The sequence below is a fragment of the Schistocerca gregaria genome, chromosome 3 (genome assembly GCF_023897955.1).
Source record: "Schistocerca gregaria isolate iqSchGreg1 chromosome 3, iqSchGreg1.2, whole genome shotgun sequence".
NCBI lineage: Eukaryota > Metazoa > Arthropoda > Insecta > Orthoptera > Acrididae > Schistocerca > Schistocerca gregaria.
The window spans coordinates 344,543,911-344,557,666 of NC_064922.1; the positions used below are offsets into that span (position 1 = coordinate 344,543,911).

A 13,756-nucleotide genomic window follows, 5' to 3' on the forward strand; every position below is an offset into this window, starting at 1 on the left:
GCTATGAGCGATCTTTCGTATAATTACATTATTGTTTTGTCATCTACTGCCAAAAATGAATCATTTATGTGTAGACTACAGCTATACCAGTGATTCATTTTTTTGTATCAGTGGTAGTAGTTACACAAGTACCATAGATGATGGCTTTTGGTGTCTCAATTTCGAAGGTCTGCTTCCTTTTCTCTTCAAATTTATTTTATAATTTTCGAAACAGATACACAGGCTTTTAACTTCACAGAGTTTATTTTACCGTTTTCATTTGCCAACACTGTATTAATTTCTTTCTTTCAAAGATACTGTGTGTGTGCCAACAACGTCTGTGTTTTTGTTATTGTTTACGTTTGACTACTGGCGGCAATATACAATGGGTTGCGAAGACGTGTTTAAAAGTTTACGTGAAGTTGGTTGTTGTAAACGCTGTTGTCTGCGAGTTATCGGTGAAAGAGAATCTACAGCATACAGTGATGTGCCAGAAACACTTAGAAAGGTGCGCATATTTTCAGTACTTAAAGAACGTGAGACATGAGAACCGGCTTTAACCTGCATTGTTTTACAGAAAGGACTCGAGTCACCGGTTGAAACTAATGAATGTGGAGAAGATAATGTTTCAGAAGTCATATGCATCGCTTGTTTGGGTTTATTACAAGATAATTTGTTTGAAGGAATAACTGAGAAGGTACTGTACTATTTTGGATAATATCTGCTGACATATATATTTTTGTAAAAAAAAATCATGTGTCAAGAAAGTGTGATTTGACATTTTATTCCCCAGATTTCCAACAAAATACTAGAAGGATCCTTCGACAGCACCACATTCACTTGCGCGTTGTCACTGCCGGTCTGTTTCCAGATCAGGGCGCATTCATTATGGTTGTTTATAAGGGACAAGTTCCCCGAGTATTTTGATTCTGATTTTGCACGTTATGAAACTCATATGGTGCCAGTAAAAGACGTATGGAAGTGGACAGTTGTACCAGCAATAGCCAAACGAGTCAACAAAAGTTTTGATTCTGGAGATAAATGTAATTTCTTCGTTAACGTGAATGTGGAATACGCCAATGACGAAGACGAGTGTGCACACATGTATGTAACAATCGTGTGACAGTTGTGTAGGCTGCATATATTTTACAGGTTTTATGTGTTATGTTTCTGTTCAATCAGTTGTATCATATTTTATACCACGTAACCTACATTTTAATTTATAGCAAATTGTTGGCAGTGCTTTGTACTTGATGCTGTCACGAAGGCTGCATGAAAAATAGCTTCTGTCATACTTTTGCTGTGCATAATTTAACTAACTTTCTCAGTTTTGATCTTGTATTGTATGTGTATGAGGGATACTAAAGAAGTCCTGTTTATCTACCTCAGAAGGAGAGCATTTAGAATGAGACTGCACCTATCTCAGAATGTTAAATACTTTATTGGGTTTACTATGAGTGTATCTATTATTATGCCTGAATTGAGTAACATTTAACATAGGTTTCACATGTGGCTTATAAACTGCCAATTTCCCAGACGAGTTACCACAAAGTTTAAAGGTTATTCATAGTCACGAAGTGATTTTTTTCTGTAGCCCAGATTTGCTGTTTAGGATCCAGATCTGGAGGCAGATACAGCTATGAAAATTGCCTTCTTTCATTAATATAGGTACAATCTCAATGTTAATACTTCTACAGCAGAGCACTGTCACTTCACTGATCTGAACAGGACATGGACACTGCAAGAGATGTAGCATTCAGATCAGCTGTTTTGGGTGTAGCACTTGGAGGGGTGACCATCTGGTCAACCGAGCAGGGTGCACTCAACCCTTGTGATGCAAAACTGAGGAGATATTTGATTGAGAAGTAACTGTTCCAGCCTCATAAACTGACATATGACCGGGAGAGTGGTTTGCTGGCTACATGCCCCTCTGTGACACCTTTGGGCTGAGGATGACATGGCAACCAGTCGGTGTCTTTGTGCCTTCATGGCAGAGTTTAGAAGTGAAGCTTTAACCAATTTACCGAGAAAATGCTGCGTCTGACATGCTTGAAGCCATGCAGGCTTTCTACCTTGCCAATAAAGAGTGCTAAATTATAAGTACTGGATCCCTCCCTTGGTTATGGTCATCAAATGATCTGTAGCACAGTCCGATGTCTAGGTTAGGTTGGAAGGCGACAAATTGGTTGTAAGCTGATGAAGCTGACCAGTGTGAAAGCAGAAAATCTGATTGTGTTAACAGATTATTTTTCACCATATTAAACATGCAAGGGGGGGGGGGGGGGGTCCAATATATAACTTCATCCAAAAATAGGCCTATAGTTGAGTCAGCATAAGTTGATTCCTGCCAGATGCAGTAGTCTTGTTGTGGCAGCTTAGCAGGCCTATGCCAGTAAACAGTCTAATGCAATTTCCTAAACATCTCAGTACCGATACATCAGTATGGTCACAGCTCTGTAGACAGCTACTATTTTTGCGTGCAACTGTTAGTGCTTCACAACTCAAATCTGGCAACAGAAATGTGAGCTGTCAGATCTTCGTGCGCCATCTTGACTATAGTTTTGATGTCTTTTGTGACATTATATTGTAAACTATATCAAGAACTGAACAAATGTGTAAACACGTGTGAGTTACTAAATGTCTAATACACTGCTTTTTGTTATTTTTAATGACATGCCTATTTGAAACAGGGAATACTTTGCCACAGTTGCTACATTTTCCCACATACACCCAGGAAACAATTTTACTTTGTGGAGAACTTTAATGGTCTGTGATGTATTTGATAGCTGTTGGATATTATGGCAATCGGCATGATGTGTAAAATGACACTAATCAGTTTATTTGACTATTATAGGTACAGATGAGAGAGGTGAGTAGAGGACATTAAAAAAATACAAATAATCCTAATAAACATAGGTCCAGAAATTGATGGTTTCCTTAATACGGTGTAAGCCCAAGTGGAGTTGCACCAATGTTGTAGAACTGTTAATGTGTAAGGCTACGTTTGCTGCAGGATGATTCCTGTTGGCTAGTTGGGTATATTATTTTCATTGGTGTGAAATAAAGAATGACTGAATCTCAAGTTTTGAGCTGTGCTGGTGATACACAGGCACTAAGACTGCAACAGAAACATGGCCTTGTGTTCCAAATATTAGTTTCCACCACAAATGTAGTGTGCATGTGCATCATTTGAAGCAGCTACCATGGCTCCACACACGTTTCAAATGAATAAATGCCTGACGTCCACTTTATGTATGGGCATGTTAATAGGAATGCATAGGAGGCAGTTCAATTGTATTATGAAGCATATCTTGAGAGAAGATGGCCAAATGGCAGAGCGTTGACAAAGTCCCATCAATGCCTGCATGAGACCGGTTCATTCAACATGCAAGTAGCCTGTGAAACTTAACACCACAAATTGTGCAGTTGTATTACAACACATGGACATAATATTGGGCACGATTACCAATAGGACTGCTGCAGCAGAATGCATTCCACCCTCCACTACATGATGGATATTATGTAAGAAACAGTTGTACACTCATCATGTACAAAGTGTGCAGGTCCTTGCAGCACCCGACTTCCTAGCCTGGGTTTGTGCTGCCAATGGATCATTTCACAGTGAAGGAATGATCCATAGATGCATAACATTATCTTCTGTGGATGTGTGCAGGTCTTTGTACTGGGAGCTGCTGCTTTGGTTGGGCTCAGCCATCCCTTCTTTTCCTTATGTTAGTGTAAAGACACCATTTCTTGACTATTTTATTAACTGCAAAAATAAGTGTTTCTTATTGAGGCACTTGTGTCCATAAAGAGTTAGGAAATGGTGTTTTGATTAAAACAATCAAATCACAAATTTTATGCAAAGAGAAGCAAAGATGGCATTCAGTGGATATGGCACTTAAACAATGCAGAATATGCACAGAACTACAGGACCCATACAACAAGAATTCTAGAGCACAGTTTATATTTAAGCATGACATGTTTCCTCTAATCTAAATAACCATGTCGAAACCATGATGTATTTTGGAGGCAATAATGATGTGAGACACGTCTTTCTTTTCATATTGGAGATCCAACAGGCTGTTTATAAGAAAAGTAAAGTGAAACATATTTATATATTTCAAAATCTTAAACATGGCTGCAAAATATCAACTGTATAAATCTGACAATGTTGAAAAATCAGCCAACCAGTTGCTAATAAAGGTTTATTAGCCCTTGACTATGGTTTCGATATCTGTGAAAATATCTTCTCCAGAAGTAGTGGCCTTGTTACACCACATGATGGCACAATAGATTAGATGGAGCCGAATGGCTCTTGTCATAAACAAAATTGATAAAACAAGAATTATTGGAAGCCATGGCTTTAGATAGTACCAGATTACATATATCATACTTCAGAATGAATACTCATTAGTAAATGTCTACAGGTAGATGCTCTTGTCAGCATAAAACTACAGTAGGCATCACAGGGTAAAATACTTTCATGTTACATGTACCTTATGCCAGAGACTAAGGCCAGCTGCTCTAGTCTCTGGCATAAGGTACATGTAACTTGTGAAAATATTTTATGGACACAGGTGCCTCAATAAGAAACACTTTTTTTTTTGCAGTTAATAAAATATTTTTCAAACAACTTTTTTAAAATCTTGAGTTCAGGTGCAGCATTCTTTTTGACTTGTTGTTGCTGTTGTTGTTGTGGTCTTCAGTCCAGAGACTGGTTTGATGCAGCTCTATCCTGTGCAAGCATCTTCATCTCCCAGTACCTACTGCAACTTACATCCTTCTGAATCTGTTTAGTGTATTCATTTCTTGGTCTCCTTCTATGATTTTTACCCTCTGCGCTGCCCTCCAATACTAAATTGGTGATCGCTTGATGCCTCAGAATATGTCTGACCAACCAATCCCTGCTTTGTCACTTGTATGTATATGAATGTATATGAAATTGTGTTGGAGGGGTACTATAATTCTTCATGAAACTTTACTTTTTCTGTTGAACAATCATTAATATAATGGTACTAATGCACGTTTGACTAAGGGAATTTTTGTACAGTGCCTTGATTGCTTTTTCTGATCCCCTTTTATGGCATAACTTTGTGTGAATTTATAATTATTCAGAACAGAGCTGTTGTTGAAATCAGCATTATGATGTGATAGGTTACGGATGTTGTTTAAGATCACAAATTTCACCAGTTTGGTTGGTTCATGATATCTTCTTGAGCACGCCACAAGCTTCTTGTGTCTTATTGGCACAATATTGTTACAATTTAACTTGCTCTGTTCATAAGGGCAAACTTCAGAAAGCACTTGAGATAATGGTAAGTAACTTTGTCTGAATCTTGTGCCAGAATGGGTAGCCTGCAATTACGTATATTTGGTTTGGCGCAAAAGAGTGTTGCTTAACTTTAATAAATAACTATTTAAGTAGTTTGTACACCATAAAATTGTATTTTTTGGAAACTCGTCATTTGTTATTCTGAGGGTACTGAAATAAATAACTTTTAAGTGAAAAGTCCAGGTTCCAGTATCAACCATCATAGAAAAGATAGGTTGATCCTCACCAGAAAGATGCCGCATTTAGTTGCAGAAAGGCACAACAAAAAGACTGTTACACATTAAGCTTTCAACCAAAGCCACCATCAGGAAAGAAAAACATGCATGCTTTCACACAAGCAAGCATTTTTCATACACAAATGGTCAGACTGAAACTGAAATGCATTTTGTGGTGGAGTGGAGAAGTGGCAGGGATAGCAGGGTACCAGTAGGAGAAGAGGAAACAGTGCTGCCTGCAAGAGCATGCAGCTGCTAGAGGTGGCAGACAAGGGGCCACCTGGTGCAGTGTTGGGAAGCTATGGGAGAGGGAGGGAAGGGAAAAATGGGAGTGGGAAGGAGAGTAGTAGAGATGGGAAAAAGACCAGTGGATGCATTGGCATAGAGAATTGCACAATAAGGGTGAGAAAATGTGAGTTAGGAGGATGGTGGATGATGTGGGGACAGTAGGTACTGTAGGTTAGGGCTGGGATGATTTTTGGGAGTAGAGAATGTGTTGTAAGGATAACTCCCATCTTCGCAGTTCGGAAAAGCTGGTGGTGAAGGGTAGGATCCAGATGGCCTGGGCTGTGATGCTGCCATTAAAATCAAGATGTTATGTTCAGCTGCGTCTCTTACACTAAATCTCTTGCACTGCAGCACATGGAAGAGCACTTGCGACACTACCTCCATAAGTTATCCACCCTGCTGAAACCATGTTGCCACCTTCGGGCACCAGTATCGAACCCTTGACCTACCCATAGTGCTCCTCCTTGTCGACCCCTCATAACAACTGGGCCCTTCTTAGCTGACCTTTTCAACTTGTCACATCCCCCAAAGCTGTCTTCTGACACATAACTAAATCCAGAGCCAAAGCAATCCCTGGAAACTGTTGTTAACCTTTTCACCAAAATCCTCAGCTCCACCGAAGTTTCAGTTCTATCCAAATGCTTTACCTTTAGCTGTATACCCCAATTTAAGCCTGCTGGACTTGGCAAAGAAGGTTTCCCATTGCAGTGATTAGAAGGATAATAGGTTTTTGACATCGAACCCTCCATCCAAAGTAAACCTAATCCCACCATTCAGTCCTGCCTCTGCTATGCCTCCCACTTCCCCACCCCCTCTACAGTTTGTTGCTCCCACTTGACATGTTTCAGTTTCATTCTAGCCTAAGCACACAGAGATGACAGTCATGTGTGAATGAGGTGTGCTTGCTTATGTCAATGTGTGGGCTTTTCTGATGAAGGCTTTGGCCGAAAGCTTACTGTGGCACAATCTTTCCATTGTGCCTGTCTGCAACTCAAAATTTCATCTTAATGATGAGTAGCAATGAACCCTTTTCATAATTGTTGGGAACTTATAAGTGGGTTATTGATTAAATTTGTATTAAAAGTGGTGATTTAATTATTGATTGTGTTTTATAAAAAGTAGGTTTGATAGAGTGGGAACTATTTTAAGACTGGCACCATAAACCTGTTTCTGTTGAACAGGCAGAAGATGTGTAAAAAGTTCTTTGCAGAACGTCGTACACAGAGACGGAAGTTCCGTGGTGAACTGTATACACGAAAAGGAGTAGAACAGCTGCTCCCAACCATTGATTCAAAAGTATTCAAGGAAAATTTTCCCTGTCCCCCATCAGTGCCACAGGTTCCAGTTGCCATCACTTCTGTTGCTTGTTCTCATAACTCAATTTACTTCGCAGGTTGGTTGATACAAACACATATTCATTACTTATGTCTACTACAACGTCATTTTGTGTATTGCATGATCATTTGCCATTAATTTAGAAGTAATATATGCTTTTGTATGCAGGTCGCTACAATAAGTTCTCCCGCTTTCTCAGCCAGACACCATGGCTCATTGATGGTGAAAGGAGAATGGAATCATCCGTTCAAGAGATAATTAGCGACAAACTGGAAGCAATAACACAAGCAGAGGGTAACATACTTTAATCTTGCACCTAAAACATATCCTAATGAAATATTTAGCATGTTATTTTATTTAATTGGTTAAGATGTTTGCTGTATCATTCATTCTAATTTTTATTGTCATACATCTCATACAATCACACACCTGGTTTACTTTAGATGTTTATGTGTTCCGTAAATCATATGTGCAGTATTTTGTTATGATGTAGAACATGTCAGCAGGTGTTAGCATATATTTCATTCATAGAGTGAGGACTTCAAAGTAGCCCTAAAACATGTATCATGCTTCTGAACCTGCATGTGGCACAGTTTGGCATGAATATCTAACCCTAAAACTCAAACAATATGTACCTAGCAGACAACTTGCAGATCTGATTAAAATATTTGAATAAATCAATCCTTCAAAGTCACAGTTGCAAGATATATAAATTCAAAAATTGGCTGCCCTGAGGATCAGCAACATGCCATCCACTATACGTGATAAATTCAGGTACATAAATGATCAATCCATCCCAAGTCTATATAAATCACTAGGAGACAGAAAGCGCATTTTAATGAAGATTTGGATTTGTTCTGTAGTAACACAGTTCACGATCCTAGGCATGCCCGATGTTAACTGACTGGGCACGGCCCGTGCTGCCTGAGTTGTTGTTGTTGTTCTGCCGGCAGAGGTCGCGTCCGAATTCTCGCGTACCCTCTAGTGGACGGGACTCTACTAGCGGCAACTACCGTCCGTGACCCACTGTGCCGATGTGCACCTCCTGTGATCTTTCTGGTAGCTACTGCTCTCCTCCTCCTTTGGGGGGTGAAGCCACTGTGACCCACTGCGTCGGATGGTGGAGCGTTGGGCAGGAGCGATGATCTCCACATCCATTGGAAGGGTGGAGTCGAATACAGCTGGAAGTGACCCCACACGAAAAGGCCCCGTTGTCCCACTACCGGAGCCCGGGACAGAATGGGCGACAAGCTGTTGAACTCCAGATCCAGTTCCACCTCGGGAGAGGCAAGACCCAGTGGCGGGGACGGGACGACCACAGGTGAACCAGCCTCCTGAGAAACCGGGCCTGCGAGGGTGGCCGGCTCTCGCTGGGGCATCTCTGACGATGGCAATGCTGGTGCTGGAGCTACTGGAGGCTGCCAAGGCTGAAAACCATCGCAGTGTGGCGGAGTCACAGTGGGGAGAGGTGGTAACGTCCCCTGAGAAACCAACACGGGTGCCAGCAATGGGGAAGCCGGTGTCCGAGAGGTCGGAGGTTGGGTGCCCAAATGTGGATGTAGCTGATTTTGGTGATGATGTACCACCCGGTCACCCCCCTGCAAGCTATAGAGCCGGTGGCCATTTCGGCTCAGGACCACCGCTGGTATCCAACGTGGATTGCGACCAAACCCATGTGCCCAGACCGACATACCCAGTGGAAAGCCAGGTACTCCGTTTTGTGAAGACTGGCGAGGACCAGGCTGGAGGAGGTGCAACAGAATCCTAGGTTGGCGCCCGTGGAGGAGCTCTGCGGGGCTGCGTTCTCCCATTGGTGTGGTCCGGTATGCCGTCAGGAAAAACGTCAATGCCTCCTACGCAGGAAATTCGTGCACATACTTTTTCATCTGCGTCTTAAATGTGCGCACCATGCGCTCAGCTTCCCCATTCAATTGTGGATGAAAGGGGAAAGAGCAAACGTGCCGAATACCGAAGCGCCTACAAAAATCCTGGAAGGTCTGCGAAATAAACTGCGGTCCATTGTCCGAGACCAGGGTGATTGGCAGACCTTCCCCAGAAAAGATTTTTGCTGCTGCCTGGATTGCAATGTCTAAAGTGGTTGAGGAGCAGCAAACCACATATGGGAATCGGGAATGAGCATCAATGACAAAGAGCCAAAAGCCATTGAGAAATGGGCCCGCAAAATCGATGTGAACACGTTCCCATGCTTGGGTTTTCGGCGGCCATGAAGAGAATGCTGCCCTGGGAGATGCCTGTTGGCTCGCACACTGGGAACAGGCGGCCACCAAGTGCTCAATTTCTCTGTCAGTACCGGGCCAGTACACATGTCTGCGAGCCAAGTTTTTAGTACAGGAAACATCCCAGTCTCCCTCGTGTAATAACGTGAGGACCTCCCTTCGCAAACCACGCGAGGAGCTGTATCATCGTTAGCCAGAAGGAGAACTCCTTCCAAGACCGAGAGGCGGTCTCATAGAGGAAAATAATTATGAAGAGGGTCCAAGGCCCGGCCTGGAGGGCGGGATGACCACCCCTGCTGAACAAGGCGAACTACTTGCCGGGTCAGCTGCCGTTTCCCTGGCGACTCGAGAACTAGTGATCGGGAAGCCATCAACCGCTTGGCGGGACGCCACATCCAAATGAAAACACACAATCTCCTCTTGATCAAACTTAGGATCCGGGCCCACCGGAAAATGGGAAAGAGCGTCGGCATCGGCATGCTGTCCGGTATCGCGAAAATGAATGCCATAATGGTACTTAGAGAGGAACAAGGCCCAGCACTGTAGTCTGTGGGCCGCCCTATCCGGAATCTGAGAGGCGGGGCCAAATAACGATATTAATGGTTTATGGTCAGTGATTGACTGAAACTTCGTGCCATACAAGAAAGGGTGAAACTTGGTAACAGCGTAGGCAATGGCCAGAGCCTCTTATTCCACTTGGGAGTAATGCGCCTGCGTGGGACTAAGAGTTTTAGATGCAAACGCCAGGATCGCCCCCACCCTATACTATGAAGCATCTGTAGCCAGGACCAACGGCTTATGGGGGTCAAAAGTAGGCAAACAAGGCGCCCACTCGCATGCAGGCGACCCATCAAAAGGAACATCCTTGCGGAGAAGGCCGTGCAGGGGGTGGGCTATGGTGGAAGCCCTGGGAATGAATCGGTGGTAATAGGCTATCTTGCCTAAAAAAGCTTGTAACTCTTTCAGCGAAGAGGGCCGAGGAAGGTCGACGATACCTTGGACCAAACTTCCTAGTGGCTGGACGCCGTGCCGAGAGATGGTGTAGTCCACATACTCAATGGACGGTTGGAAGAAGTATGACTTACGCAGGTTGCAACGCAAGCCCACAGACCTGAATTTGAGAAAGACGGTGCGAAGGTTGTGCAAGTGTTCCTTTGTGCTGCGGCCTGTGACAATTATGTCATACAGGTAATTAATACAATGAGGGATTGTCAACGTGACATGCTCAAGATAACGCTGGAAGATCGCCGGGGCACTGGATATTCCGAAGGCCAACAGCTGGTATTGGTAAAGGCCAAACGGGGTGTTGACGACCGCCAGCCGTTTGGAGTCCTCATCAAGTGGTATCTGATGATAAGCCTCCGAAAGATCGATTTTCAAAAAATATTGGCCTCCTGCCATGGTGGAGAACAATTCATAAGCACGAGGCAAAGGATAGGTGTCCACCACCAATCGGGAATTAATGGTGGCCTTGAAATCGCCACAAAGACGTAATTTTCCCAAGGGCTTCCTGACAATAATGAGGGGCGAAGCCCACTCGCTAGAAGAAATGGGAAGAACGACCCCTAGGGATGTCAGCCGGTCTAGCTCTTCCATTACCTGAGGGCGGAGAGCCAAGGGGATATGCCTTGCGCGCAGAAAATGCGGGCCAGCCAACGCCTTCAACGTTAAGTGAGCTTCAAAGTCTGAAACACACCCCATGCCCTCCTCAAAGATATCTGGAAAGTCTGAGATCAAAGATTCCAATGACTGATAGGGAACGTCTTCGGAGACCAACTGTATTGTGTCAGCGATAGAAAAACCGAAAGCTTGAAAGGCATCCAGACCAAAAAGGTTAGCAGAGCTTGCATCACTGACAACAATAAAAGTAATAGGCCAAGTGACTGATTTGTAAGTGAATTGACCCAATAGGGGACTGAGCTGTTTACCATAACCGCGTAGACGCCGGTAAACTGGCGCCAACGGGGGCAATCCAAGGTCGGAATAAGTTTGTGCATTCAACAACGAAATTGCCGCCCCCGTATCTACTTGCAGTTGTAACCGGCGCGAGAACCGACACCTCGATAAAGAGTTTGCGTGCCGATGCGTCGGGATCCTGGCCCAATGAAACTTCCTGAATGTCAACTTCCATGTCCTCTGTACCTGATTCCTTCGATTCTTTTGAGGCTGAGTGGCAAACTTTAGCAATGTGACCTTTTTTTATTACATTTGTGACAAACGGCCCAACACTTGGGGGCACTCTGACCGATCATAATGTATATAGCATGACGCACAGGACAGAAACAGGGGCCGGTGGCCGGAATTCTGTTTACGCACCGTGCGGGAGCGGCTGTAACAGCCGGATTGTACCACTTGCACGTCGTCCACCCTGGACGCGGCCGCACCGCCCTGAACCGCAGCGACATCGCACCACTCTTCCAACTGTTGACCTGTGGCGTGAGAGACTTCATATGATTGAGCAATGGACAGGACTTACTTGAGGGATGGATCTTCTAACTGCAGGGCCCGTTGGCGGACTTCCCTATCAGGGGCCGAAAGAACAATGACGTTGTGTACCATAATGTGGGCATACGACTCTCGCGACTGCTCCGTGACAAAATGACTCCTTCGACTAAGACCGTGCAGGGTAGCGGCCCATGCCCGGTAAGACTGATGGGGCTGTTTCTTGCATTGATAGAACTCGACCCTAGCCGCCACAACATGCGTGCGGCGACGATAATATGCAGACAGCAATGAACACAATGCGTCAAAAGACAAGGACGGGGGTTCCAGCAACGGCGCTGGCTGCCGCAAAACTTGATACAGCGAGGGCGATATCCAATACAAGAAGAGAGCACGACATACCTCCGCATCAGCAACATGAAACGCCTGGAAATGCTGCTGAAAGCGATGTTCATATGCGTCGCAATCCTCCGCTGTCTCGTCATATGGGGGAAAGGGAGGAGGGAACGGCGCTGGAGCAGACTGAGTGGAGAGCAATGCCAGAAGCACTTGTTTCATGGTGGCCATGAGCTGCGCCTGCTGCTCAAACAAAACCCGCACTAAATCCCCCATGCCGTGGATAAGCTGCGAAACCGGAACAACGACGCAACACGCGAAAGAACGACCCTACTCGTCGCCAATTGTGTAGTAACACAGTTCATGTTTTACGTTGCACTTCACTTAGCGTAGTCCAGGACTGTATCCTAGGCATGCCCGATGCTGCCTAAGTTGTTGTTGTTGTTGTTCCGCCAGCAGAGGTCGCGTGCCCTCTGGTGGACAGGACTCTACTTGCAGCAACTACCGTCCATGACGCGCTGTGCCGATGTGCGCCTCCCGCTATCTTTCTGGTGGCTGCTGCACATTCCATAACTATTATAAAATCTAAGGTTACTCCTTCACTTCTCCAAAGCTGAGATGTGTGGATTTCACCAAAATAACCATCTGACAGCTAAACAACTAAATGCCATTTTCCTATTGAAAGAGGTTATGATACAGATTCCACCCTAAACATCTCATTTTTGTGCTAAACTGCTCTTTGATGTTATGAAAACCTTGAGTGTACAAGCTAAAAAATAAAAACTAGAAACAGTGTTTGGATACTCCAAGTAAAACCCTTTTCACAACAGTAGCTGCTTTGGTCTATTTAACCTGAGAATATTGTGCTATCATTTGGTTCAAGAGTGCACACATCAAAAAATTGGATATGCGACTAAATCAAACCATGGTGATGACAACCTGTACGTTAAAATCTACCCCAACACTGTGTTTACCTGTGCTCAAGAACATTGCACCACCTGATCTAGGATGACAGACAGTTTCGTGAATGTCAAAGAAATCCCATGATTTGTACCAACCACAATACCTGGCCATCCATATGACTACAAACAGTTGATTACAACATTGATTGAAGTCCCAGAAACCAGTCTGGAAAATAGCACAGAATAAAATTTCAGCATTACTAAAGAATGAAAGGGGAGATGAACAACAAATATCAACCACCTCGATATCACAGATCCTACACTACAACTTCCGGTAATGAATATTCTTAAGAAAATATGGTCAAAGGGGATTAGAATATGAACAGAACATGTGAGGTGCAACTCCATGAAGCATAGGTGGGCTATATCAGTTACTGCAATGTGTAACTATAATGAACCTGAACAAACTGTTAGCCGCAAGTGCAAGTTAGAGGGCCCAGCAAGGACCAATGCAGCATCTGATTGTATCAGTCAATTCTGTCGTTACCTGGTTGATGGCACTGGACTAAGAAATTTAATATAAAACTGTATAACTTCCAGTAACATATGCATGTAAAATAGTTAACATTTCTTTTTACCTCCTTTCTGTACTTATTCTTACCTACTGACATATGGTATGTTTATATA

At 43.7% G+C, this 13,756-nt stretch overlaps 1 protein-coding gene across 1 annotated transcript in view; it reads left to right on the forward strand.

Moving 5' to 3' along the window:
• Nucleotides 1-282: 282 nt before the first annotated feature.
• LOC126355741 (tRNA pseudouridine synthase Pus10) overlaps nucleotides 283-13,756 on the forward strand; it is an 87,319-nt gene continuing 73,845 nt past the window's right edge. The window contains exons 1-5 of the mRNA XM_050006122.1: nucleotides 283-487; nucleotides 557-676; nucleotides 773-1,083; nucleotides 6,999-7,210; nucleotides 7,321-7,446. Of these exons, the coding sequence (XP_049862079.1) occupies nucleotides 365-487; nucleotides 557-676; nucleotides 773-1,083; nucleotides 6,999-7,210; nucleotides 7,321-7,446 (892 nt within the window). The 5' untranslated portion in view covers nucleotides 283-364. The remainder of the gene's footprint in view (nucleotides 488-556; nucleotides 677-772; nucleotides 1,084-6,998; nucleotides 7,211-7,320; nucleotides 7,447-13,756) is intronic.